This window comes from Hippopotamus amphibius, chromosome 2, assembly GCF_030028045.1.
Source record: "Hippopotamus amphibius kiboko isolate mHipAmp2 chromosome 2, mHipAmp2.hap2, whole genome shotgun sequence".
NCBI lineage: Eukaryota > Metazoa > Chordata > Mammalia > Artiodactyla > Hippopotamidae > Hippopotamus > Hippopotamus amphibius.
In genome coordinates, this window is record NC_080187.1 from 229,604,769 (window position 1) to 229,630,188 (window position 25,420).

Sequence of the window (25,420 nt, forward strand, 5' to 3'; positions counted from 1 at the left end):
TTCATGCTTCCGTGCTTCCACAGTCTTCTCCCTGCCATAATTCTGAGCCCACGAACCAGCTGAAATCCCTTCAAAGCAAATCCACCCCCTGGCCTCTAGCTCCCCCTTCTCTACCCCCTCCCCACCCTCCAACCTGGTTTGCTTTTTTTTAAGGACCTCTATTGAGATATAATATATAATTGACAAAATAAACTGCATATGTTTAAAGTGTACAATTTGCTATTTTTTTTCTTATTAGTAATATATATATATGGCAATCCCAATCTCCCAATTCATTCCACCCCAACAACCCCCGTCCCCCGCCCCCCCACTTTCCCCCCTTGGTGTCCATATGTTTGTTCTCTACATCTGTGTCTCTGTTTCTGCCTTGCAAACCAGTTGATCTGTACCATTTTTTTTTTAGATTCTGTATATATGCGTTAATATACGATATTTGTTTTTTTCTTTCTGACTTACTTCACTGTATGACAGTCTCTAGGTCCATCCATGTCTCTACAAATGTTCCAATTTTGTTCCTTTTTATGGCTGGGTAATATTCCACTGTATATATGTACCACATCTTCTTTATCCATTCATCTGTTGATGGACATTTAGGTTGCTTCCATGTCCTGGCTATTGTAAATAGTGCTGCAGTGAACACTGGGGTGCCTGTGTCTTTTTGAATTATGGTGTTCTCTGGGTATATGCCCAGCAGTGGAATTGCTGGGTCACTTGGTAATTCCATCCTTAGTTTTTTAAGGAACCTCCATACTGTTCTCCATAGTGGCTGTATCAGTTTACATTCCCACCAACAGTGCAAGAGCGTCCCCTTTTCTCCACACCCTCTCCAGCATTTATTGTTTGTAGATTTCTGATGATGCCCATTCTCACCGGTGTGAGATGATACCTCATTGTAGTTCTGATTTGCATTTCTCTAATAATGAGTGATGTTGAGCAGCTTTTCATGTGCCTCTTGGCTATCTGTATGTCTTCTTTGTAGAAATGCCTTTTTAGGTCTTCCCATTTTTTAATTGGGTTGTTTTTTGATATTGAGCTGGATGAACTGTTTATATATTCTGAAGATTAATCCTTTGTCTGTTGATTCGTTTGCAAATGTTTTCTCCCATTCTGAGGGTTGTCTTTTTGTCTTGTTTATAGTTTCCTTTGCTGTGCAAAAGCTTTTAAATTTCATCAGGTCCCACTTGTTTATTTTTGTTTTCATTTTCATTACTCTAGGAGGTGGGTCAAAAAAGATCTTGCTGTGGTTTATGTCAAAGAGTGTTCTTCCTATATTTTGCTCTAAGAGTTTTATAGTGTTTGGCCTTACATTTAGGTCTTTAATCCATTTTGAGTTTGTTTTTGTGTGTGGTGTTAGGGAGTGTTCTAATTTCATTCTTTTACATGTAGCTGTCCAGTTTTCCCAGCACCACTTATTGAAGAGGCTGTCTTTTCTCCATTGTATATCCTTGCCTCCTTTGTCACAGATTAGTTGACTATAGTTTATCTCTGGGCTTTCTAACCTGTTCCATTGATCTATAGTTCTGCTTTTGTGCCATTACCATATTGCCTTGATTATTGTAGCTCTGTAGTATAGTCTGAGGTCAGGGAGTCTGATTCCTCCAGCTCCGTTTCTTCCTCAAGATTGCTTTGGCTATTCGGGGGCTTTTGTGTCTCCATACAAATTTTAGGATTTTTTTGTTCCAGTTCTGTAAAAAATGCCATTGGTCATTTGATAGGGATTGCATTGAATCTGTAGATTGCTTTGGGTAGTATAGACATTTTCACAATGTTGACTCTGCCTGGTTTGCTCTTGAACCATCCAGTGAAATTTCCTGGTGCCAACTCACCTCGACCCCATGCCAGGGCCCAACAAAGGCTCCAACCCACGAGTTCTCACTCCCGCATACTTGGTCAGAACCCCACTGCTGGATGTGCCCGTGGTGTCCTGCATGGCACACAGTGACCCACTCTCTGGGGCCTGTGAGTATATTCAGCGTCTTCCCTTCAAGCCACGTGCTCTGCTCCTCCTGCGGCCTCACCGATTTCACTATGCCTCACCCGGCATCTGCATTCTTCCAGCAGAAACCACGAGAGAGAACCGTGTGAGGACCTCCACCCCCGTCCCCATGACCCTTCTCTGGGTAATGGGCCACCTGTAGCCCAGTTCCTCAGCTCACAGATGCTCCTCCCTGGAAAGGTCCCAGCTTTAAACAATCTGCTTTTCCACACGGCAAAGTCACCAAGATCTGCGGGGACAAACATGCCTGAGAAATATCCAGCTCACACCAACGCAGGGTTGGAATCAATCTCGACTGAGGGGAGCTGGAAAGATCTCATTCTACTTGCATAAAAATAATTCTTCCTAGTGACTCAGACTAGATCGAGAACCCAAAGCCAAGGGCAGCCTCCCCAGGGAAGCTGGGTTTTAATAAACTGGCTGGAGAAAAACCCACACACCCTTTTAATGCTAGTTTGATGGAGTGAAAACAAATGTGTGCTTCAAGTGTGCACACTTTCCACAAAACAGAGCTTTCATCTCTATTTTTCTGTTTTCTCTACCTCTATAGTCACTGGGACACATGAACACCGTGACATGCCTTGAAAAATGCACACACACACACACATTTATACACTCATCCTGCACGCCACCTTCATGACTAGCCCAGTCTGACTTACGCACAGCATAGGTGGGTCCTTAGGAAAATGACTATTCATTCTCTGCTACCCCACAGTCTGGAAGTTGGGACGGCAACCGCAGCGTAACTGACTACGGGAGGCAGCCTCTCAGATGGTCCCCAAAGATCCCTTCCTCTTGGTATTCATGGTCTTATGTCACTCCCTTCCTTAGAGTAACTTGCTTCCAACCAAGACACTAAAGCGATGTTGAGGGGGTGTCATTTTTGTGATCACAGCCAACCTGCTAGCAGACCTTCTGCTGCTGACTTTGATGAAGGAAGCTACCTTGTAGGAGAGGTCCGCATGGCAGGAAGCTGAAGGTCCCCTCCAGGCAACAGCCAGAGCAGCCCGACAGTCCTCACAGAACTGAATCCTGCCAATAACCACGTGAGGCTCTTTCCCCACCTGGGCCTTCGGATGAGGCCCCAGGTCCGGCAGACCCCCGGACCGCTGCCTCGTGAGGACGCTAAAGCAGAGGAATGAACTAGGCTATACAGGTAATAAGACGGTGTATTGTTTTAAGCTGCTGTGTTCTGGGGTATCGGTTATGCTGCAATGGATTACTAATACAAGGGGGAAGCAACAGGAGGGCTGGGCCTATTTTTAAGTTTGTGGGTTCCAGAGAGAATCCCAAAAGTAGAGAACCAGAGATAAAACAGGGACAACTGAAAATGGCAGAAATCAGCCAGAGGGCAGCAAGACCAAAGAAGGACAATCCTACGAAACTCCCAGGAGGGAAAAGCAGCTCGTGTCAGGGTCCCGGTGCGGCCCCAGAGGGTAACCCGAGTCCCCCAGGACCAGCGGAAGTGAGAAAAAAGGGGAGAGGATGATTCGAGAAGGGGTTGGGGCAAGCAGCAGCCCACCTACCTGAACATTCTGATTTTAACACTCATCACATCTGAGCTGCAAGTAACCTCAACTTCTTCGTTTTAAACCAAAGACCTGAGGAATGAAACACTTTCAAAACACCGCCTCTGCTGACCTGAGCAGCCAGATGTTTAAATGTGAAATACTACGGACAAGTGTTTTTTCTCTGTGCACTCTCATTTCTGAGAGCCAGTAGTTAAATCGAACTGGATGATGAGTTCCACGAGGGTGGAAAGAGCTCTCTTCCACTGTGGGGCGTAGCAGAAACGTGAGACGTTTCTGCCGGTCACCTGACCCCTAGACCCAGCAGGTTCCTCCATCTGTACAGGGGATCTATTACAGATGCAGCTCTCTGGCCCGTCAAGTGGGACACACATCCATGACTTACACATCTATCCCTAACTTGAAAAGCACTTGAGCTCTCTCTAAACCTGGGGTGTTTTTAGGGGGAAAAAAAAAAAAAAAAAACCCTCAGGGCTGAACGGAGCCACAGCTTTGGGTCATTTCCATATAAACTGTGTTTTCAAGAAAGCCACACAGCGGAACTTCTGTACAACAGACATGGAAACATGAAAGACCCAGGTGCAGACAATCCCGAAAAGCCCCACATCTGGAAAGCAGCGGTGGGCTGTGCTGCCCTGACACGTCTGTCCTGTCAATAACATGGCTTCAAGCTGCGGATCCACTCAGCCTGTCCTGCCGAAACCAGAGGGAGAAGCGAGCAGGAGGAGACTCAGACATCTGGTGTGGAGGGCAGGGCCGAGCTATTCGATCCGCGACACGCTCCCAGGAGTGACAAGGCTGTGCTTAGCAAATCAGCTCAGCGGGCCCAGGTACACGCGGGCAGATGCAAGACGCAATTTCACAAGCAGGGGAAAGCCTGCATTTTAGGTTTACGTTTCTAAAACGGACCCTTTTCCCACCATCCTCTCGTTCCCAGTGTCTCATTTGACCACTATGTGTGTGTACTGCTGACAGACGTTTTGAAGAGATCTTTAGTGGATTATGCAGGTTTACTGGATGATCTCTGTGTTAAGGTGCTAATCCCAGTTTCATGAACATTTATAATCACAGTGTTATGCCCAGGTTTCAGTAACAACCTCATACATTTCTAAGTTAAACAGTGAGCCCTGCTTTCTGGTTTAGTGACTTTATAAAATACAGTATGAAGTCTTAAAAATAGTTAGATTTCTGGGAGAAAAGCTTTGAGGACTTAGGTATGCATTAATACCCTTTTATATCTGTGGACTTCTTTCTTCTCTCTCCCTCTCCCCTTCCAGGGAGAGGAGAAAGGGAATAAATTACACAGAAAGAACTTTATGTATGTTCAGAGACTGCTTAAAATACCACTTCAAGCAGGGGTATAGCAACTAAAAAATTAGGCAGGATGGGAAGTGCTGACTTAAGCCATTAGCCAAAGAGACTGAGGGATGGAAACTTCCCCCCAGGAGAATATATGAGTTTCCCCACATCCCTCCCAGCTACACTAGCTCCAGGGAACAGAAGGCTACAAGCTTGCAGGGGCTCCCCGCTGCTCCGGGCACGTCTCCTCCAAAGACAACCATACATGCTCAGCAACCTGGTCCCAGGGCCATCACCCTTGGTCTCTCTTTCTGACTCAAAGGACACCTTTTCTCCTTCTCTCTAGGCAATTCCGCGGCGGTGTGAGTCAAAGGAAGGGAGAGGTTTCTGAGAGGCCCTGGGGACGTGGGGATGTGCGGGTGTGCGTCTAAAGCAACTTCCAGGGTCGCTGAGGCCGCCCGCAGGTACTCACCCGCGCACTGGTGCCCGTCGCCGGCGTAACCAGGCAGGCAGGCGCAGCTGAAGGAGGCACCCCCGTGGTGAATGCAGCGGGCCTGGCTGGCGGGTGCACAGTCATGACGGCCTTCCTCACACGGGTTGGGAGGCGGGGCGATCGCTGAAAAGAGAGGAAGGCGAGGATGTCCAAGAGCCCAGGCCTGTGAATGGGTGAACCTGCTCTTCCCAGTGTGATCTGCACTCCAGCAGCATCGGGACATTTGGGGGCTTACAAGGAATGCATGTTCTCAGGCCCCAGCCCAGAGCCAGTGAATCGGAAGAGGGATGTCAACAGGGTCCCCGGACGGTTCGTATGCATGTTAACATTTAAGAAGTGCTGATCATGGTTTGTGGCTACAACACTAGGTATGAAGATCAGTCATCAAAAACTGTCCCCGATTAAAGTTTATAACTCCCCAGAGTGCTGCTGCTTCGTGTGCCTGCGTGTACACACACACACACACACACACGCACGCACACACACACACACGCGCGCACACACACACACACGCAGTCTCCGTGATCGCTGCTACTCTTTCATCTCACTGGATTTAAAAGTGGGTTTTCTCTAATATCGCCTAACTCTTAACAATGGGATGACTTTGGAATTCTAGTTCTTTTGGATCCCCTCTTAGGTCAAGTATTTTTCTGGAACTCTAGAAAGGGCATGTTTATTAGAGATGGAGCTCTTTGATCAGTCAAGTGGGACAAGCCTCTTTGAATTACGAGTCCATTTCACTCTAATTTGAGGAACATTTGAGCTCTTTCTAGAGCTGCTGGGGTTACAAAGTTTACAGTCTTGTTACGTGACTGGGCCAAACACCAAGACACACAGCAATCCCGACAGAGGTGAACGTCCTTCCGTAACTTACACCGAAAACATCTATTTAGAGAAAAACAACAACAACAAACCTAAACAAAACCAAAACCCCAACAAACAGGGCTGAATTGAGCCACGGCCTCGGGTTATTTCAATGTGAACTGTCTGTTTTCTAGAACACCGTGCGACAGAACTTCTGCACAGCAGAAGCGGAAAGAGTGAGGCGTCCGAGAGCCGGGTCAGTGTGACTCACAGGTGCAGGTGTGCCGGTCGGCGGCGAGCTCGTACCCACGCTGGCACTCACACCTGTAGCTTCCCAGCAAGTTGACACACACAGAGTTGGGGCCACAGCGATGGAAGCCCGTGGCACATTCATTTACATCTGAGAAGGAATAAGAACAGAAAGGGCTGCTTAACCCAAAGGCCCCGCACGTGGGAGGTCTGCAGACTCAATGTCCTCTTGCCCCTAAGAGGCTGCAATGGGACTCGCGGTTGGTAGACTAAACAGGGGTTCAGATGCAGGCTGTCTAAGCACCAGATGCGGACGCGTGTTGCCTATGGTCATAAAAATAAACATTTATTTCAAGTCATTCACGTATGAGCCCCAGGGAGAGAGGTGTTGAACAAATATTCTGAGAATTCTTTAAACATGTAAACAATTCTGAACATTTAGAAGAAAAACACACAAAATAACCATTTTTCTTTTCAAATGTGAAGAAATTTCCACGATGGCTTTTTGAGATACAGTAAGTGAAACAAATAGGTGGAATGTCTGAAATCTGAAGGTAACCAGAAAAATGTACTCTTTAATGAATGTAAAAAATACTTGATTCAGGCTTAAAAGGACAATATTTAAGAATGTAAAATATCCAGGAATCACAATAGCCGTTTTCAGAGTCCCAGCCCAAAATACCCACTACCAAACCACCTTCTTAACCTATCCAGAATGTGCTTCGTTTTTAAATCGCTGTATTTAGGTGACAGGTGCTAAACCGGAACGATGGAGATGACAAAGCTGATACTCGTCTTCTAGGGACATAATGCCGGGGACTCCGTGAAGGAGCACAGAGCATCCGGCTCTTACCCACGCAGCTCCGGCCGTCGCCCTGGTACCCGGATGCACACTCGCAGGTGTAGTCTACACCTGTCGCCGGACGGCACCGAGCCGTGGTGGCACACGTGTGGCTCCCGTCATAGCAAGGATTCACTGGGGTGGGCTCTGAGTCCCCTGCGTGGGTAGAGAGATAATTAAAAACAAAAGCACAATCTGGCTGTCATAGAGAGAACGGCACAGAAGGAAGAAGGTCGGCAAGTCCTTGGAACCGGCTGTGACTTGTCTGTTTGGGGCCCGCCTGGTGACCTTACTATTATTAATATCCAAAGCGAGGGTGGACCACCTGTGCCGCAGCTTTCAATTCCAGAATGGCTTCCCCTTGCCTACCCTGCAGACAACGAACCTTCTCTTGTTTACAGCAGGTTTGTGTCCAGGGAGCACAAGTACCCAACACCTGGCATCCTTTTACTTAAAGGTGCTTTCATTCGATCACCTTCTGTGATTCTAAGGATAATTCTGTGGGGCAGGCTGTCATTCCTTTCATTGGTAATTTTCGCTGATAAGGAAAATAAGTGAGAGACGTTAGAAAAATTGCGCAAGGTCACAAAGCCGGGAAGTGGTACAGCAAGGACTTACATCCAGAATTTCTGCCTCCAAATTGGGCCGTCTCTCACTAAGTGCCCTACTCTATGGGTCAAAATTCAATTAAGGAGAAAATCTTTTTTTTTCTCTCTAAGGTTTATAAGACCAAATACGTAAGAATGACTTTCGCAGTATGTGTTCTTTAGGATGAACCTTGCCATGGCGTCACCCATCCACTAGGTCGTGATGACTGTTCACGCCCGAAATCTTCCCTAAAGAGCTTTACTTCTAGATCGAGTGCAACAGTAACACGTATGAAGCACGTATATGCCAGGCACTGTTCTAAACCCTCACATACACCATCCCATTCAATACTCATGACTATACTGTGAGGAAGCTGCTAGCGTCATCTTCATTTCACTGCAGCACAGAGAGGCCAAGCAACCTGCCCAAGGTCACACGGCCAGAAGAGGCAGATGGGTCAAAAAGCCAGGCAGTCTGGCTCCAGAGCCCATCCATGCTTTCCATCATTTTGCTACAACGACTACCAAAGGCACTTCATGAAGTCATCTCATCTAACCCAAAAGCACCACGATCTGTCCCAGACTCTATGAGTCCATTAACTTTGGGGACTTCCATTTACTTCTCTGACTCTTCAGGAGTAAAATCAGAAAAAAAATATTGCTTATGTCTGCTAGAACTGCTGAAGAAAATAAAGAAAACCCAACTCGAGGTATGTGAAAGGCGACGGCCCGCCCACACACACCAGGCCTGCCCACCCAGCCCCCAGGGACTGCATTCCTGTTTCCGCCTCAGCCCGGCAGGGTTCATTCTCCCTTGAAGTTTTAGCTTCGTCTCAGTCCCAAGCATTTACTCTGAACTTAGGTTCAAAAGACTGCAGGAGCCCCACCCAAACCTCCTGGGCTCTTCGTCAAGCCATCCCTGCTCCTAACCAGGCTCCGGCGAAGTCATGGTCACGTGACTTGTGTGTCTGGGTCTCTGCCTGCTCTCTGCAGCTGTCTCCCTGTCCTGGAAACCAGCAGCGTGGCATCCATAGTTCTGGCAGTCCCACCTCCTCCTGGACCACCTCCCCCTTCACTCTAGCTCACCCACGTCTCCCCATCCATGACCTCACATGGGTGGGCCTCACCCACAGGACTCCTAGTCAAGACCCTGCCTCGCAGCTGGACCTCCTCCCAGTCCTTAGAGGCCCGGCCGCCTCCCCAGGGCTAGCGCCACGGCCCAAGCTAGGACCCTGTGCGTCCCGCCATGAGTCTCACGGGTGAAAGGGGATGCCCTGGCTGCGTCCTTGCTAGGACACCTGCGCTTTCTGGTCAACCCCCACTATTGCTTTATAAGAAACACCACGTGTGGTCCTGCAGTAGAATACTCTCCTATCACGGAGTCCCACATCATGGCCTGAAAATAAGGAGGGCCAGGGCTTTATCCTCCGTTCACCTCTGTGACACTGGCAGGAGGAGTAGAATCTTCGCAAGAAAACAGGACCAGGAGTGGCTCCAGCATTTTTAAGCTTGAGGAACTTAAGTATGTCAGCAAAGGCCTCGCTCCCCACATCATGCAGACGTCGCTGGACGTCCCTCACCCCTTCTTTCTGGTTCTCTTGCCAGACGGGCCAGGAGCACAGCCCGGGGGCGTGGCTGCAGAGCTCACGCGCTCCTGTTGCCCAAGGTCCTGAGTCAGTCCCCCGGGGGCCACAGTGGGTCACGTCCTCCCTGGGGCCCCACGTGAGACGAGAAGCCGACTGCCTCCCGTTAGTCCCTCTCCTTTTTAGGAGAAGGTTTTATACCAAATTCCTGACCTACCCAGCCAAGGGGAGACGTGAGCCTTGAAACGTTTTCGTTTATAAACACTAGTGCTCAGCCCTCCTGTTCAGGACTTTCCAGCACCCACACGTCCCCGCGGCACATGCCAGCAGGGACGAGTGAGCGTACGTAATGTCAGGAGCGTGCCACCCGGAGAGGCGTTACAAGAAAAACAAATGCAGCACAAAGGTTGATTGGCAAACTTAGGATACACTAGCCTACCTGAAATCGGGAAGAAAGTGTGCGTATGACACTGACTTAGACCTCACGGATCGCGTGGCCACAGCCGTTGCTGCGCCCAGGGCAGAACGAAAACGTGGAACTCTCTGTTCAAAAATTACCGAGTTTCAAGACGGGGACCGCAGCGCGTTAAACCAAGTGTCAGCCCTTTCTGGGCCCGAGGCCCTGTGCTCAGAATTTGGTTTCCAAAACACTGTATTAAAAATCCCTTTCTAAAACTGTGTGGTTATTCGTTCTCTGTGACTCGTTAGCTTTTCTCCTATTATAGTAAGTAAAGAAGAGCTGAATCCTTCTTAAGACATTTTTTATTTCACCCTCACCCTCTTGAACAGCTTGGCTCTCTGACAGAGGATCTGGAATCAATGTAGTCATTTAATCAAGAGGGGAAGAGTGCTTTTCCTTAAAGGAACAGTCGGCTCAGCTTCAGTGCACAGCCCTCGGCCCAGAGGCTCCTCAGCGGGAGAGCGGGGCCCTGCGGTGGGAGCGAGGGGCAGGGAGCGGTCCTGGACCCTGTCCCGTGACCCCACCACCACCCGCCAAGCCGCACGCGGAGCTCAGACCCTCGGGGAGGGCAGGGGGCTGGGGAGGGGCAGGGGCCCCGGGAAGGCTGCCTCCTGAGCCCGGGACACCCAAGCGGGAGCTCCCAGGTCAGGCGGGGCAGCTGTGTTGTTTCACACGCGTTCCAACCGGAATAATCACCCCCTCTGGAAAAGGGGAAAGGCTCTTGAGAAGACACTGCCACGCACTAAGAGAGGGAAGAAAAGAGGCTGTGTTTTGTGTTTCTTTCTAATTTTCTGCTGTCTTCCCCATTTTTCTCCTATTTGGGCAAACTCTACCCGGTAGAATGAACAGTATTGCTGTTTTCTGTAGGGCTGGATGAGCAGGGTTGAAACACAAAGGGTAAACACCCACATTCCTTCTTCTAACATGTGGCCTCTATCACGAGGCTGTCCCGGGTCTGCGGAGTCCACACGAAGGGGTGACAGTGGGCTCTGGAGCTGGTGTTGGGTTTGGGTCCCAGCTCAACACTTCCAGCTGCGACCAGACAGACTACTTCGGTCTACACCACAGACTCTGTAAAATGAATAATAATCCCCTTACTGGAGAGGGCTATTGTGGGGATTAGATGAGGTAATTCATGCAAGGCACTTAGAACAGTGCTTGACTTCAAGTCAACTGTCCTTTGCTACTGCTACCACTACTACTAATTATTCTTAATATTACTATACCTGGGTAGAAGGGGAAAATCAGATAGTTCTAAAGACAAATGAGCAACTTGGTACACGCCAGTTTGCTGGCTCTCTGACCCTTTGCTACTCCCTTTTGGTGTGTCTCTGGGAAAGATACACCCCAAGATCTGTCTTTTCCTTATATGATTCCAGAATCTAAATGACAGTGTGTGGCCTGGGAGGGTCTCCTGATAAATTACTCTTCTTACAGATACAGACATCTATACCCAGTGAAGGGCTGAACTGGAGATTCAAAGGTGAAGGTCATTTCCCCCCAGTGTTTTATTGAAATCTCTTCTTGAGAAATCAACAATAACTGATCTTTCCCTTCCTTCTCAGGTACATGCTCCTGTAAAGTCAGCTGACATTTTTTACACTATTAATTCCCTACCATATAATCCCTTATTCAGACTCTCAGCGGCTGCGCCCCCAACCAACTTTCCTAAAACCAAACCAACCAACCAACCACACCAACAAGCTCAGGATTCCCGCTTCCAGTCACCTCTGCATCCTAGAGAAGAGCCCCATCCTCTCCTTCATCTCCTGCCATCATGTCGCTCGAGTGACCCCAGTACACGGATCCAGAGGAGGTGAGAGGGCCCTCGGCTCCAGGGCTGAAGCACAGGCCCGCCAGCTACAGACTCGCTTCTCAGAGGTGCGGATTCTGGGCCCAGCAGCACCAACACGGAGCTGGACGAGGGAAGCATTCTCTCTCCTCTCGTGCCTCCGGCATTCCAGGGGAAAACCGCCTACTGGTTTTTAGAATTGAAATCTCCCCTGGATCTGACAAGGTCATTTCACGTCTGTGGAGTTCCCTGACTTCTCAGGCTCATCATCTGGCTTGCCTAGACCATTTTTTTAAAAAATTAACATACTTCATTTTTTAGAACAGTTTTAGGTTTACCAAAAAATTGAGCAGAAGTACGGCGTTTCCATAGCCACCAGCCACCAATTTGTACAGTTTAATACTATTATTTAGTACTAGTATTTAATCAATACTATTATTAACTAAAAGCCATAGTTTACACTGGGGTACACTCTTTGTGTTGTGCAGTTCTGTGGGTTTTGACAAATGTATAATGACATGTATCCACCACTATAGTATCACACAGAGTAGTTTCACTGCCCTGAAAATGCCCTGTGCTCACCTATTCATCCCTCTCTCCCTCCTCCTGAGCGCCTGACAACCACTGATCTACTTATTGTCTCTAAAGTTTTACCTTTTCTAGAAAGTCTAGGATCACACAGTATGAAGCCTTTCCAGAGTGGCTTCTTTCGCACAGTGCTTATGCACTTAAAGTTCCTCACATCCTGTGGTGCCTTGATAGATCCAGAACATTTTTATCCAGACGTTTAATCACACATCACAGGTGAGGCTGAGGATGACTAAAGTAGAAGAATGACTGCTTTAGAGTTTTGGTTTCTTCCCCACAACTGTTTTTTTCAAATTGAGATATAGTTCACATACCAGGCAATTCACCCATCTAAAGTACACACTCCGTGCAAATGGAAATGAAAAAAAATGAGAAAAACATAAAGTGCACAACTAAATAATTTTTAATGTATTCACAGAGTTGTGTAACCATTAACCATGATTAATTTTAGAACATTTTAATCCCCCGCAGAAGAAATCTTGCACCTTTTAGCAATCAACTCCCCACCCCAACACAATGCCTCCCACCTAGGCAACCACCAATCTACGTCCTGTCTCTGTGGACTGGCCTGTCTGGACATTTCCTATAAACAGAATCATGCAATATGTTGTCCTTCACGACTCGTCACCTTCACTTAGCATAACGTTTTCATTCCATGTAACACGACTTCTTTCCTTTTGTGTCTATGTCTCCATGGCATATCCTCTCCAACTAGGTTTTCAAGAGGCAACATCTCCCAGTATAGAAGAACTTCTAAACTTTCACAATCACACGTTCATAATCGTATTTTTAATCAGCTCCTTAGTCCTCTATATGATTTTACTCGTATTAACTAAACTAAAACATACAAGTACGACAGATGCACAAGAAGTAGAAACCACCTGGGCCATCTTACCAGCCATTATGCGAATTCTAATTGCCCTGCTATCACTACAAATTCTTTACATGATGATAACCCTTCCCTTGCCATAAAGACTACAGGACACCAATAATACTGAAGCTGTGCTATACAGGCTATGAAGGGTTAAATTCTGACTCCCATTTAATTCCAACGTCAGACCTAAAAGCAGGAGAATCACGACTACTAGACGTAGACTAAGAGTAAGACCAAGTAGTTTTACCTCCAGAAATAACAATTCAGATACGGACTTCCTCGGAAGACGTTCTGCACTCGTGGTAATTCTAACTGCACTCGTGAGCCGCGCCTGCACTGGGCCTAGAAACAGACGCAATTCTGGGCTGCCTGAGCCAAACAACTCTCAAGTCCACACGACCAGGTCTATATTACAGACAATGCTCAGAAACTTGTGATCAAACCATAGTTTTATACCCACTGGCCTCGAACTAGTACCACTAAAATACTCTGAAAAATGATCCCCATCAATGTTATAAATTCAATAAGAAGCCAAGTTGCATGTTTTTCAGTTAAAGACTGGGAGTTAAAACTCCCCTTAATGACATACCACAACTAGACACATCAACATGGTTTATTACTATCCTATCAGTAATTCCAGTCCTATTTCTTATATTCCAACTAAAAATTTCAAAATATACTTACTATTCAAATCCAGAGTTGATGTCTACTAAAATACAAAAACAATCTACCCCCTGAGGAACAAAATGAAGGAAAATCTCCTTGCCTCTTTCATGACCCCAACACCGTTATCTTATCATTATATCCCCAAGCATGTTACTCCCAACACCTAATCAATGAATTAACAAGTGTATAATTTCTATTCAACGATGATTCGTTCAACTCACATCGAAACAAATAATAGCTATTCACAAGCACCCAGACCAGACCTGAGCTCTAACACTACTATCACTGATCTTACTGGATCTACACATCTATCAGGACTATCACCACATTCACTTACACCTCCTACACAACTCTCCGTAAATCTAGGAATAGCAAGTTCCCCACGCGCAGGAACTGTCATGACAGGCTTCCGTCACGACATAAAAGCATCCTTAGGTCACTTTCTACCACAAGGAACTCTGGTTGCTCTTATTCCTAAGCTAGTAGTCATCGACACTGCTCGCTTATTCATCCAACCAGCAGCTCTGGCCCTGTGATGAGCAGCTGACATCACAGCAGGACACCTACGGATTCATCCAGTCGGAAGAGCGCTCAGCGCGGCTGCTATCAGCATCACCACAGCCCCCCGCGCGTTTATCACCCTGGTCTTCACACCCTCAGGCTCCCCGCCGCAATAATCCCAGCTCCTGCATTTACCCTGCCAGTACGTCTTCACCTTCAGGACCACACACACTGACCCACCAAACCCAGGCATCTCACGTAGGAGATCCTAGCCCCTGACCCCTCACAGGAGCTCTCTCGGCCCCTCTACCATCAGCAGGCCTAAGGAAAGGGTTTCATTCAATTCAACATTATCATCATCGCTGGGCCTACGAACATCTTAACAACATACCGGTGATGACAGGACGTCATCCGAGAAAGCACGCTTCAAGGCCATCGTACCCCACGTGCTCACACAGGACTTCGACATGGAATAATCCTATGTACTATTTCAGACGTGGCCTTTTTTTTAACCAGTTTTTCTCCCTACCACTCAAGCCTTGCCCCGACAGCAGGCATTCATCCTCTAAATGCATTAGAAGCACCACGGCTTAATGCCTCTGTATTTTAGCCTCTGGGGTATCCATTACCTGAGCTCACCATAGCCTCATAGAAGGAAACCGCAGACACGTACTCCAAGCTCCTTTTTTTATCACAGTCGCCCTAGGTGTTCATTTCAGACTCTACAGGCATCAGAATGTTACGAGACCTCCTTTACAGTTTCAGACGGGGCACGCGGGTCATCTTTCTTCATAGCTACGGGATTCCGCAGACTGCGTGCAACGGGCTCTTCCTCATCGTCTGCTTCTTACGTCCATTAAAATACCGCTTCACATCTAATCGCCATTTCGGCTCCGAAGCCGCTGCCCGCTACTGACATCCCGCAGATGTAGCGTGACTATTCCCTTCCACGTCTGCGGATTCCGGAGGAGCTTATTCCTCTAGCGTTAAACAGTACAACTGATTTACGATCAGTCGGTCTCAGCACCATCCGAAAAAGAATAACAAACCCAATTTTGACATTAATTACAAACATAGCGCTGGCCTCACTCCTTGCATCTGTCGCGTTCTGACTTCCCCAACTAACTAGTTACACAGAAGAAACACGTCCTTACGAGTGCGGGTTTGACCCTTTTTTCCATAAAACTTTTCCCAGTAGCCATGACATCCCCCCTTTTTGACTCAGAAATCGCTCTTTTACCCCCACCCTGAGCACCTCAGACAAATAACCTAAAAGCAACACGCACTACAGCGTTCTTCCTGACTGCATTCCTAGCAACAAGCCTGGCCGATGAATGAGCCCCGAAAGGACTGGAATGGACTCAACGTGGTGATGTGTTTACACTAAAACAAAGGCGTTCAACTCCTTCGATGATGAAGTTCATAATTACCAAGTGCTTTTAGGATATAAGTATTATCACAACATACACAGCGGCCCTCAGAGGACGATTCGTATCCTGATGTCAGCTCATACCTTCGCTACTATGTCTTGAAGACGTCACACCATGACTGTTCACTACGGCGGCCCTGGTGGTTCTAAGCACACCCTTCGCCCCGGCCAGCACGCCACCCACCGTCCGGCCAGTATTCGCAGCTGAAGTCACCCTCGGACTCTCCCCACTACCAACAGGACCAAACACACGTGGCCCCGATTACGGGCAACATCTCAACCTCCTCCGAGGTTAAAGGTTATTATTCCTACACTTACACGAATACCACTAATGTGACCATGAACAACATAATCTGAATTAATACCACAGTCCGTAGCTTATTCATTAGTCTCGAAAGCCTTTCTCTTCTTAATCAATTTAATGACAACAGCCTCGACTTTTCACAAATTTTTTTCCTCCAACTCCTTATCAGCACCATTATTAATGTTAATAACATGCCTCTTACCATAAATACTAATCGTCAGCCAAATTCACCTCCCCGCAGAATCAACTCGAAAAAATTACATATTACCATGGTAATCATATTACAAATATTCCCAATTATAAAGTTCACTGCCACAGGATTAATCTTATTTTACATTTTATTTGAGGCAACACTAGTTTCACTACTTATTGTCATTACCTGATGGGGTAATCAGACAGAACATTCTTAATGTAGGACTTTATTTCTTATTTTATAGACTAGTAGGATCTCTTCCACTCTTAGCAGCCCTAATATATATTCAAAACATCACAGGCTCACTAAATTTTCTAATACTTCAATATCAAACGCAAGCAATATCCAACACTTCCATGGCTAGCATGTATGACAGTCTCTATAGTAAAAACACCCCTCCACGGCCTTCACTTCATTGCCTAAAGCACATGTAGAAGCCCCCACTGCAGGACCCACAGTCCTTGCAGCTGTACTCCTGAAACTCGGCAGCTACGGTATATTGCAAATTGCAACAACGCTAAACCCATTAATGGCGTTCACAGCGTACGCTTTTCTCATACTCTCCTTATGAGGAACAACCATAACTAGTTCAGCCTGTTTACGCCAAACAGATCTAAGATCACCTATTGCATATTCTGTCAGTCACAGAGCACTCGGTACGCGTCCGTTCTCATCCAAACACCTTGCAGTCCTACAGGTGAGGGGCCTCATAATCCTTCACGTTGTACGTCTCTTACCCCGATCATTAAACTCCAAAACCATTTTAGGGCCCTTGTACTGTAGGTGCAGTTTTAAAAAAACACTAGATTGTGAATCTAGTGACAGAAGATTAAACCCTCTTATCTCCTGAAAAAGTATGCAAGGACTGCGAATGAAGGCTTCTATATCTAACAGGGTGGCTTTTTCAAACTTTTAAAGGATAGCAGTTATGCATGGGTCTTAGGCACCGAAACATTAGTGCAACTCCAAATAAGAGTAATAAACTTATTTACCCCTTTCACCCTATTTACACTATTTACACTAACAATGCCAATTACAATAACAAACACCAACATCTACAAAAGTAATACATATCCATCCTGTGCAAAAACCACTATCGTATATGCTTTTATCACCAGCTTCATTCCAACAATGACACTCACTGGGTATTACTTGTGTTTGATACCGAACATGTATTAGCTGGACGTATTTTCGCTGCATTCATGACCTCCAACAATACTCCCACAAGTAACCACACCTTATTACTTGAAATGAACTGCCCTTGCTGTGATCATCCTAGGTTTTTTTATTCTGGCACTTGAAATCGACCGCACTACACAAAACTTAACATTTAAATATTCCTCAAATTGCTTCCAATTGTGCAACCTCATAGGATACTTCCCCAATATTACACACCCCTTCCCACCACACTCAAATGTATTAACAAGCCAAAAATCAGCACCATCCCTCCTGGATTTAATCTGACGAGAAAGTATATTACCAAAAACTACTTCCCTTATTCAAATAAAATTTTCTGTACTGGTGTCAGTGCGCAGAAGGCCTCGCCAAACTACGTTTTCTTTCATTCCCCACTACCCTCTCCCTAAGCATGATTCGTTTAATTACCATGAGTGACCTCTATAATAATCACACCACCAAGAAGTAACAATCAGCCAGTAACAATTACGAATCGAACACCACAGCTATATACCACAATTCCTATAGCCTCTTTACTAAAAAATCCCAGAATCGCCTGTATCATAAATTACCCAATCCCCTAGTCCATTAAACTTAAATACAATCTCCACTTCCTCATCCTTTAACACACAGGATACTATTGAAAACTCTATTATCAGCCATGAAAGAAATATACCCAGAACAGTCTTATTAGCGACTCAGACTTCATACTGCTCAGTAGCCATAGCTATCGTATAACCAAACACTAATATTCCCCCTAAGTAAATAAAACACACTATCAAACCCCAAACACCAGAATTCAACACCATCCCACAACCGACACCACTACCACTACCTGCGAGCAACCCAAGTCCACCATAAACAGGTGAAGAAAAACCCACAAAATGACAAAAATAGTATTTAAAATAAATGCAACGTATGTTGTCATTATTCTTACGTGGAATGGCCAATGACATGAAAAGTCATCGTTGTAATTCAGCCATAGGAACACTAATGACTGACATCCGAAAATCACACTCATTAATAACATTATTAACAACGCCCTGATTGATCTCCCAGCTCCATCCAACGTTTCACCATGATGAAATTCCGGTTCCCTGCTGGGCACCTGTTTAGTTCTACAAATCCTGACACGCTTACTCCCAGCCACACATCAGACACAGACGTCAGACGCAATGACCGCTTTTTCATCAGGAACACGTGTCTGCCGAGATGTAACTATGGATGAATTATCCGACATCCACATGCAAATGGAGCCTCCGTGTCTCTTTTGTTGTTGTTCACGGAGGACGAGGCTTATGTTACGGCTCCTATGCTTTTTTAGAAACGTGCAACACTGGACTCGCTGTTTAGCCGCAGCTGCAGCATCCATGGCTACCTTGAGGACAAATACCATTCTGAGAGGCAAGTTATTACTCCTCTGCTTCCAGCAATTCCATACATCCGCACACACCTCGTCGAGTGGATCCGAGGTGGCTTTTCAGTAGATACGGCAACTCCTACACGATTCTCTGCCTTCCATTTTACTCTCCCATTTATCACTGCAGCACTAGCAGCTGTCCACTTACTATTCCTTCACAAAACAGGATCTAATAACCCCACAGGAATCTCATCCGATATAGACAAAATCCCATTCCACCCCCTACTATACAATCAAAGACATCCTAGGTGCCGTATTACTAACTCTAATATTAGTGCTACTTTCACCCATCTTACTAGGAGACCCAGACAGCTACACCCCAGCAAACTCTCTCAACACACCACCTCATAAAGCCAGTGATATTTTCTATTTGCATATCTAAGTCTACGATCAATTCCTAATTGATTAGGAGGAATACTGGCCCGAACCTTTTCAATCTTAATTTTAGCATTTATCCCAATGCTTCACACGTCCAAACAACAAAGTGTAACACTTCAGCCTCTCCGTCACTGCGTATTTGGAGTACTAGCAGCAGACCTATCAGCACTGACACGAACTGAGGACAACGCGTAGAGCACCCTTCATCATTATCAGGCAATCAGCATTCATTTCATATTCCTTTTTAATTCTAGCACGAATGCCAGGAACTAGCATCACTGAAAATAATCTCCTAAAATGAAGAGTCTTTGTAGTATCAACATATCGATTACCCTGGTCTTATAAAATCCAGAAAAGGAGAATAACACTTCTTAAGACTCAAGGAAGAAGCTCCAGCTCCACCATCAGCACCCAAAGCTGAAATTCTACTTAAATTATTCCCTGAAGATTTGTTATGGGATGTTTACAAGATTACTAAGTACAATCGCAGCATTCAAATAACCTCTTTTCATCATAAATCACTAGGTACTTTATGCACAATGTGTATTACGACATTAAGAAGTACATGCACATCACACCATACACGGTACGTTATATGTATAGTTGTACATTACCCCAGGCTTATAAGCATGTACGTTATATTATTATTACATAGTACATTAAGTCAAATTCTAGTCAACATGTGTGTCACATCCAACAGATCATGAGCTGAACCAGCAAGCTGCGTGAAACCATCAACCCCTCTGGGCAGGTGTCCCTCTTCTCGCTCCGGACTCATAACTTGTGGGGGTTTCTATTAATGAACTTTATTAGACATCGGTTCTTACTTCAGGACCATCTCACCTAAAGTCACCCACGCCTTCCTCTTGAATAAGACATCTCGATGGACTGATGAATCATCAGCCTGTGTCACACGTAACTGTGGTTTCATGCATCTGATACTTTTTAATTTTTATAGGGATGCTGTGACTCAGCTGTGGCCATCTGAGGCCCTCACACAGTCAAATAAACGGTAGCTGGCCTTTAATGGAATAGGATTTACCAACATCGCCAACCATAAGGCAGATGTTACAACCACAAGTCAGTGGTTACAGGACACAAGGAAATTACACACACATACATACACGTGCACGTATACACTGAACAGGTAAATGACCCGTTTAACAAGCCTCCCTCCCCCCACTAAATCCCATGCTCTACACGCCTGTAATGTCCTGCCAACCCCCCAAACAAGGCAAAAATGTAAATTCACAGAATTTGATCTATCCAGCAATTTAATCCTCAAAATAAGATAGATCTAGAAAATAAACACCAATCGTACCAATGAATTACTTAGATATTTACCATTTATGTAGACAGGCATCTCCTTAGATCTATAGACCATTTTACCAAAATTTTAATACTAAATCTAGCATAAATCACACAAAACAACTATATACATGGTCCTTCACTTTATAAACACAACTTGTTAATGTAGCTTAAAACCTAAAGCAAGACAATGTAAATGCCTAGATGAGTTTATCAACTCCATAAACACGTAGGTTTGGTCCCAGACTTTCCATTAGTTTTTAATAAAATTACACATGCAAGCATCTGAGCCCCAGTGAGAATTCCTCTAAATCATTACAATTAAAAGGAGCAGGCGTCAAGCACATGAATACCAGCAGCTCATAATGCCCCGTCTAACCACACACCCCCACGGGAAACACCAGTGATCAAAATTGAGCCATAAACAAAAGTTCGACTAAGCTATGCTAGGTTGGTAAATTTCGTGCCAGCCACCACAATCTTATGATTAACCCGAAAGAACAGAAATTCAGCCTAAAGCATGTTAGAGAGTAACATGAAGTTAAATTTTAATTAAGCCATAAAAAGCCATAGCTAAAATAAAAATAGACTATGCAAGTGACTTTAGTATTTCCTGATTACACGACAGCTAAGACCCAAACTGGGATTAGATAGCCCACCATGCTTAGCTCTAAACCCAAATAATTATTATAACAAAATTATTCACCAGAATACTACTAGCAGCAGCTTAAAACTCAGAGGACTTGGCGCTGCCTCACACCTCTCTAGAGGAACCTGCTCTATAACTGATAAACCCCAATACACCCCACCAACCCTTGCTAATTCAGTCTCTATACCGCCATCTTCAGCAAACCCTAAAAAGGAATAAAAGTAAGCATAAATGTTAGGTCAAGGTATTGAAGAGGAAAGTTAGAAACTTACACTCAGCTAAAAATAACTCCATGCTTGTTTTGCTTCTGTGAAATATGCTTGCTGCACCAAGAAAAAACAGAAGAACAGAATGAGCTAACAATCCAATGTAACTTTAAGATGTTTTGCTAAAAAATGGAATGTTCCGCACCTGCTCTTGTAAGTTTCTGTCTGGAAACTTCCATGCTCTGCAAACATGTGCGCTATAAAAGTAAAGCTCACCCTGAGTTCGGGGCCCAGAACTTTGGAGCATTAGCTCATCTGGGGCTGCCAGCTTAATAAACCTGAGTTCTCCAACCCTCCAAGTGTGGTGCTTGGTTTCCCGACAGACCAATTTCTGCAACATTTCAAGCTACGGAGTGGGAAGAAACGGGCTACATTTTCTATCTCAAGAATATACCTCTCACTATGCAAAAGATTTTATGAAAACTAAAAACCAAAGGAGGATTTAGTAGTAAATTAAGAATGAGTGCTTAACTGAATAAGGCCATGAAGAATGCACCCACCACCTGTCACCCTCAAGTATTATAATAACTTCCTACAATCTATTAATAAACACTAACTGTATGAGAGGAGACAAGTTGTAACAAGGTAAGCATCCTGGAAAGTGTGCCTGGGTACATCAAAGCATAGCTTAAATGAAAGCACCTAGTTTACACCTAGGAGATTTCATAATCTATGAGTACTCTGAACAAATCTAGCCCAAATCCCCATAAATTTTACTATCATAAGCAAGTTAGGTAAAGCATTCACTCAACACTTAAAGTATAGGAGACAGAAATTTAAAATATCCTCTGGAGCTATAAAGAAAGTACCGTAAGGGAATAATGAAAGAAACATTCAAAGTAACAAAAAGCAAAGTTTATCCCTTGTACCTTTTGCATAATGATTTAACTAGTAAACATTTAACAAAGAGAACTTAAGTTAAATACCTCGAAACCAGATAAGCTGCTTATAAACAGTTTACTAGAACAAACTCATCTACGTAGCAAAACAGTGAGAAGATTCATAAGTAGAGGTAACAAGCCTGGTGACAGCGCGTGTCTAGAAAAAGAATCTTAGTTCGACTTTTAAAATTACAAAAAAAGATTATAAATTTTAACATATTTTTAAATGTTAATCTAAAAAGGTACAGCTTTTTAGAAATGGATACTACCTTACCTAGAGAGTAAAAACAAATAATACCATAGTTGGCTTAAAAGCAGCCACCAATTAAGAAAGCATTCAAGCGCAATAACTTTATCTTAATACCAAATATCAAATCAACTCCCAGCTTTATACTGGGCTAATCTACTGACAGAGGCAATAATGTTAATATAAGTAACAAGAAATAGCTCTCCTTGCAGAAGTGCCATCAGTAACTAATACTATACTGATAGTTAACAGCAAGTAAACTCCACATTAAATTATTTAAGTACGGGTATGCTGTTAATACAACACAGGCATGCACTCAAGGAAAGATTAAAAAACGTACAAGGAACTCGGCAAATATAAGCCCTGCTTATGTACCAAAAACATCCCCTCTAGCATAACTAGTATCAGAGGCACCGCCTGCCCAGTGACAACTGTTAAACGGCTGCGGTATCCTGACCCTGCAACGTTAGCATCATCACTTGTTCTCTAAGTAAGGACGTGTGTGAACGGCCACGCAAGGGTTCTACTGTCTCTTACTTTCAGTCAGTGACACTGACCTTCCCGTGAAGAGGTGGGAATGGCAAAATGAGATGAGAAGACCCTATGGAGCTTTCATTGATTAACAGCCGCACCTCCCCAAAACTAACCAAACCACTAAGGGATAACAAACTTTTATTTATGGGTTGACAACTTCGGTTGGGGTGACCTCGGAGAACAAAAAAGCCTCCGAGTGATTACAGTCTAGACTTACTAGCCAAAACATATTATCACTTATTGACCCAAAGACTGATCGACGGAATGAGCTACCCTAGTGATAAGAGCACAACCCTGTTCTAGAGTACATGTCGACAACAGGGTTTACAGCCTCAATGTTGGGGATCAGGACACCCCGATGGTGTAACCTCTATTACAGGTTTGTTTTTTCAACGATTAAAGCCCTACGTGATCTGAGTTCAGACGGGAGTAATCCAAGTCGGTTTCTATCTATTATATATTTCTTCCAGTACAAAAGGACAAGAGAAATAAGGCCAACTTTATAAAAAAGTGCCTTATAAACCAATTAATGATATAATCTTAATTTAATTAATGTATACAAAACATTACCCAAGGACAGGTTAAGGCGACAGAGCCCAGTAATTGCGTAGAGGTTAAACCTTTACAACCTGAGGTTGAAATCCTCTCCCCAACAGAATTAACACCTCAACACTCATTATCCCCATTCTTCTAGCTGTGGCATCCCTCACAGTAAGTGAACAAAAAATCCTAGGTGATACGCAACTTCGAAAAGGACCAAAAATCGTCGGACCATATGGCCCGTTCCAACCTACTGACACAAACGCTTCCTTAAAGAGCCACCCACGGTGAGCGCCTACATCCTCTATTTCCCTATCCATTACTGCACCAGTCCTAGCCCTGGGCACGTGATTCCTCTACCCATACCCTACCCTTCATCAATATAAATCAATCTAGGGGTATTATTTATACTAGCTGGGCAGGCTTAGCTGTATATTCCATCTCTGACCCACATGGGCTGCCAACTCAAAACACACATTAACTGGAGCCTACGAGCAGCAGCACCAACAACTTCATGTGAAGGAACACGAGCAATTGCTCTCCTATCAGTCCTCCTAACACATGGATCCTCAAGCCTCTGAACCCCCACCACAGCACGAGAACATTTACCAACAGCCTTCCCCTCATCACCCCAGCTAAGATTTACTTCCCCTTCGACTTATCAGAAGGAGAATCTGCACGCATCTCGGGTTTCAGTGTAGACTACGCAGCAGTCCCATTTGCTGTATTTTTCTTAGCAGAAGATGCCAACGTGATCATAATAAACATTTTCACCACAATCTTCTTTCTAGGAGCATTCCACAACCCCCCACATACCAGAACTATATACGACCAACTTAATTATAAAAACACTATTAACAAATTCTTTCCTATGAATTCGAGCATCCTACCCTCGATTCCAATATGATCAACGAATACAACTACTTTGAAAAGACTTCCTACCACCAACACTAGCCCTATGCATACGACACATCTCACTATCTACTGTAACATCAAATATCCCTCCACAAACATAAGAACTATGTCTGATAAAAGTTACTTTGATAGAGAAAATAGTAGAGGTTTAAACCCTCTCATTTCTAGAATCATAGGAATTGAACCTACCATTAGGGATTCAAAATTCTTCGTGCTACCATATTACACTATATTCTATAGTAAGGTCAGCTAAATAAGCTATTGTGCCCATACCCCTAAAACGCTGGTTTACCTCCTTCCTGTACTAATACACTCCATCATCCTAACAACCGTTATCTCAGGGACCATAATTGTAATAACCAGGTCCCACTGGCTACTTATCTGAATTGGATTCATAATAAATATATTAGCCATTACCTCCATCATAATAAACAAAAGTTCAACCCACGAGCTATAGAAGCATCCACTAAATATTTTCTATCACAAACTACCACATCAAGATTGCTTATGCTAGCTGTTATCATTAACCTATTATATTCCAGCCAATGAATCATTACAAAACTCTTTAATCCAACAGCATCAATAGTAATAACAACAGCCCTAACCATTCCACTTCTGAGTACCTGAAGCTACACAAGGTATTTCATCAACAGCAGGCTTCATCTTATTAACATGACAAAAACTCACACCCTTGTCAGTATCACACCAGATTTCACCACCCATCAACCTAAATTTCATACCATCCATGTCATCTACCATGGCGTAGGAGCGTTACGACATTCCAGAAATCGATTCATCAACTGATAGGCATTTGGGTGGTTTCCACCTTTTGGCTATTACCAAGTTTTCATAAGCTTTCATTTCTCTTGGGTATATAATTAGGAGTAGAATTACTCGAACAGTTACTTTGTGTTTAAC

General features: G+C 44.7%; 1 protein-coding gene across 1 annotated transcript in view; it reads right to left on the minus strand.

Moving 5' to 3' along the window:
• The window catches only part of NID2 (nidogen 2), an 87,788-nt gene that overhangs the window by 14,770 nt on the left and 47,598 nt on the right, over positions 1-25,420 (minus strand). Inside the window, exons 11-13 of the mRNA XM_057720812.1 lie at positions 7,224-7,367; positions 6,393-6,521; positions 5,297-5,440 (exon numbers count right to left, since the gene is read on the minus strand). Coding sequence (XP_057576795.1) covers positions 5,297-5,440; positions 6,393-6,521; positions 7,224-7,367 — 417 coding nt within the window. The remainder of the gene's footprint in view (positions 1-5,296; positions 5,441-6,392; positions 6,522-7,223; positions 7,368-25,420) is intronic.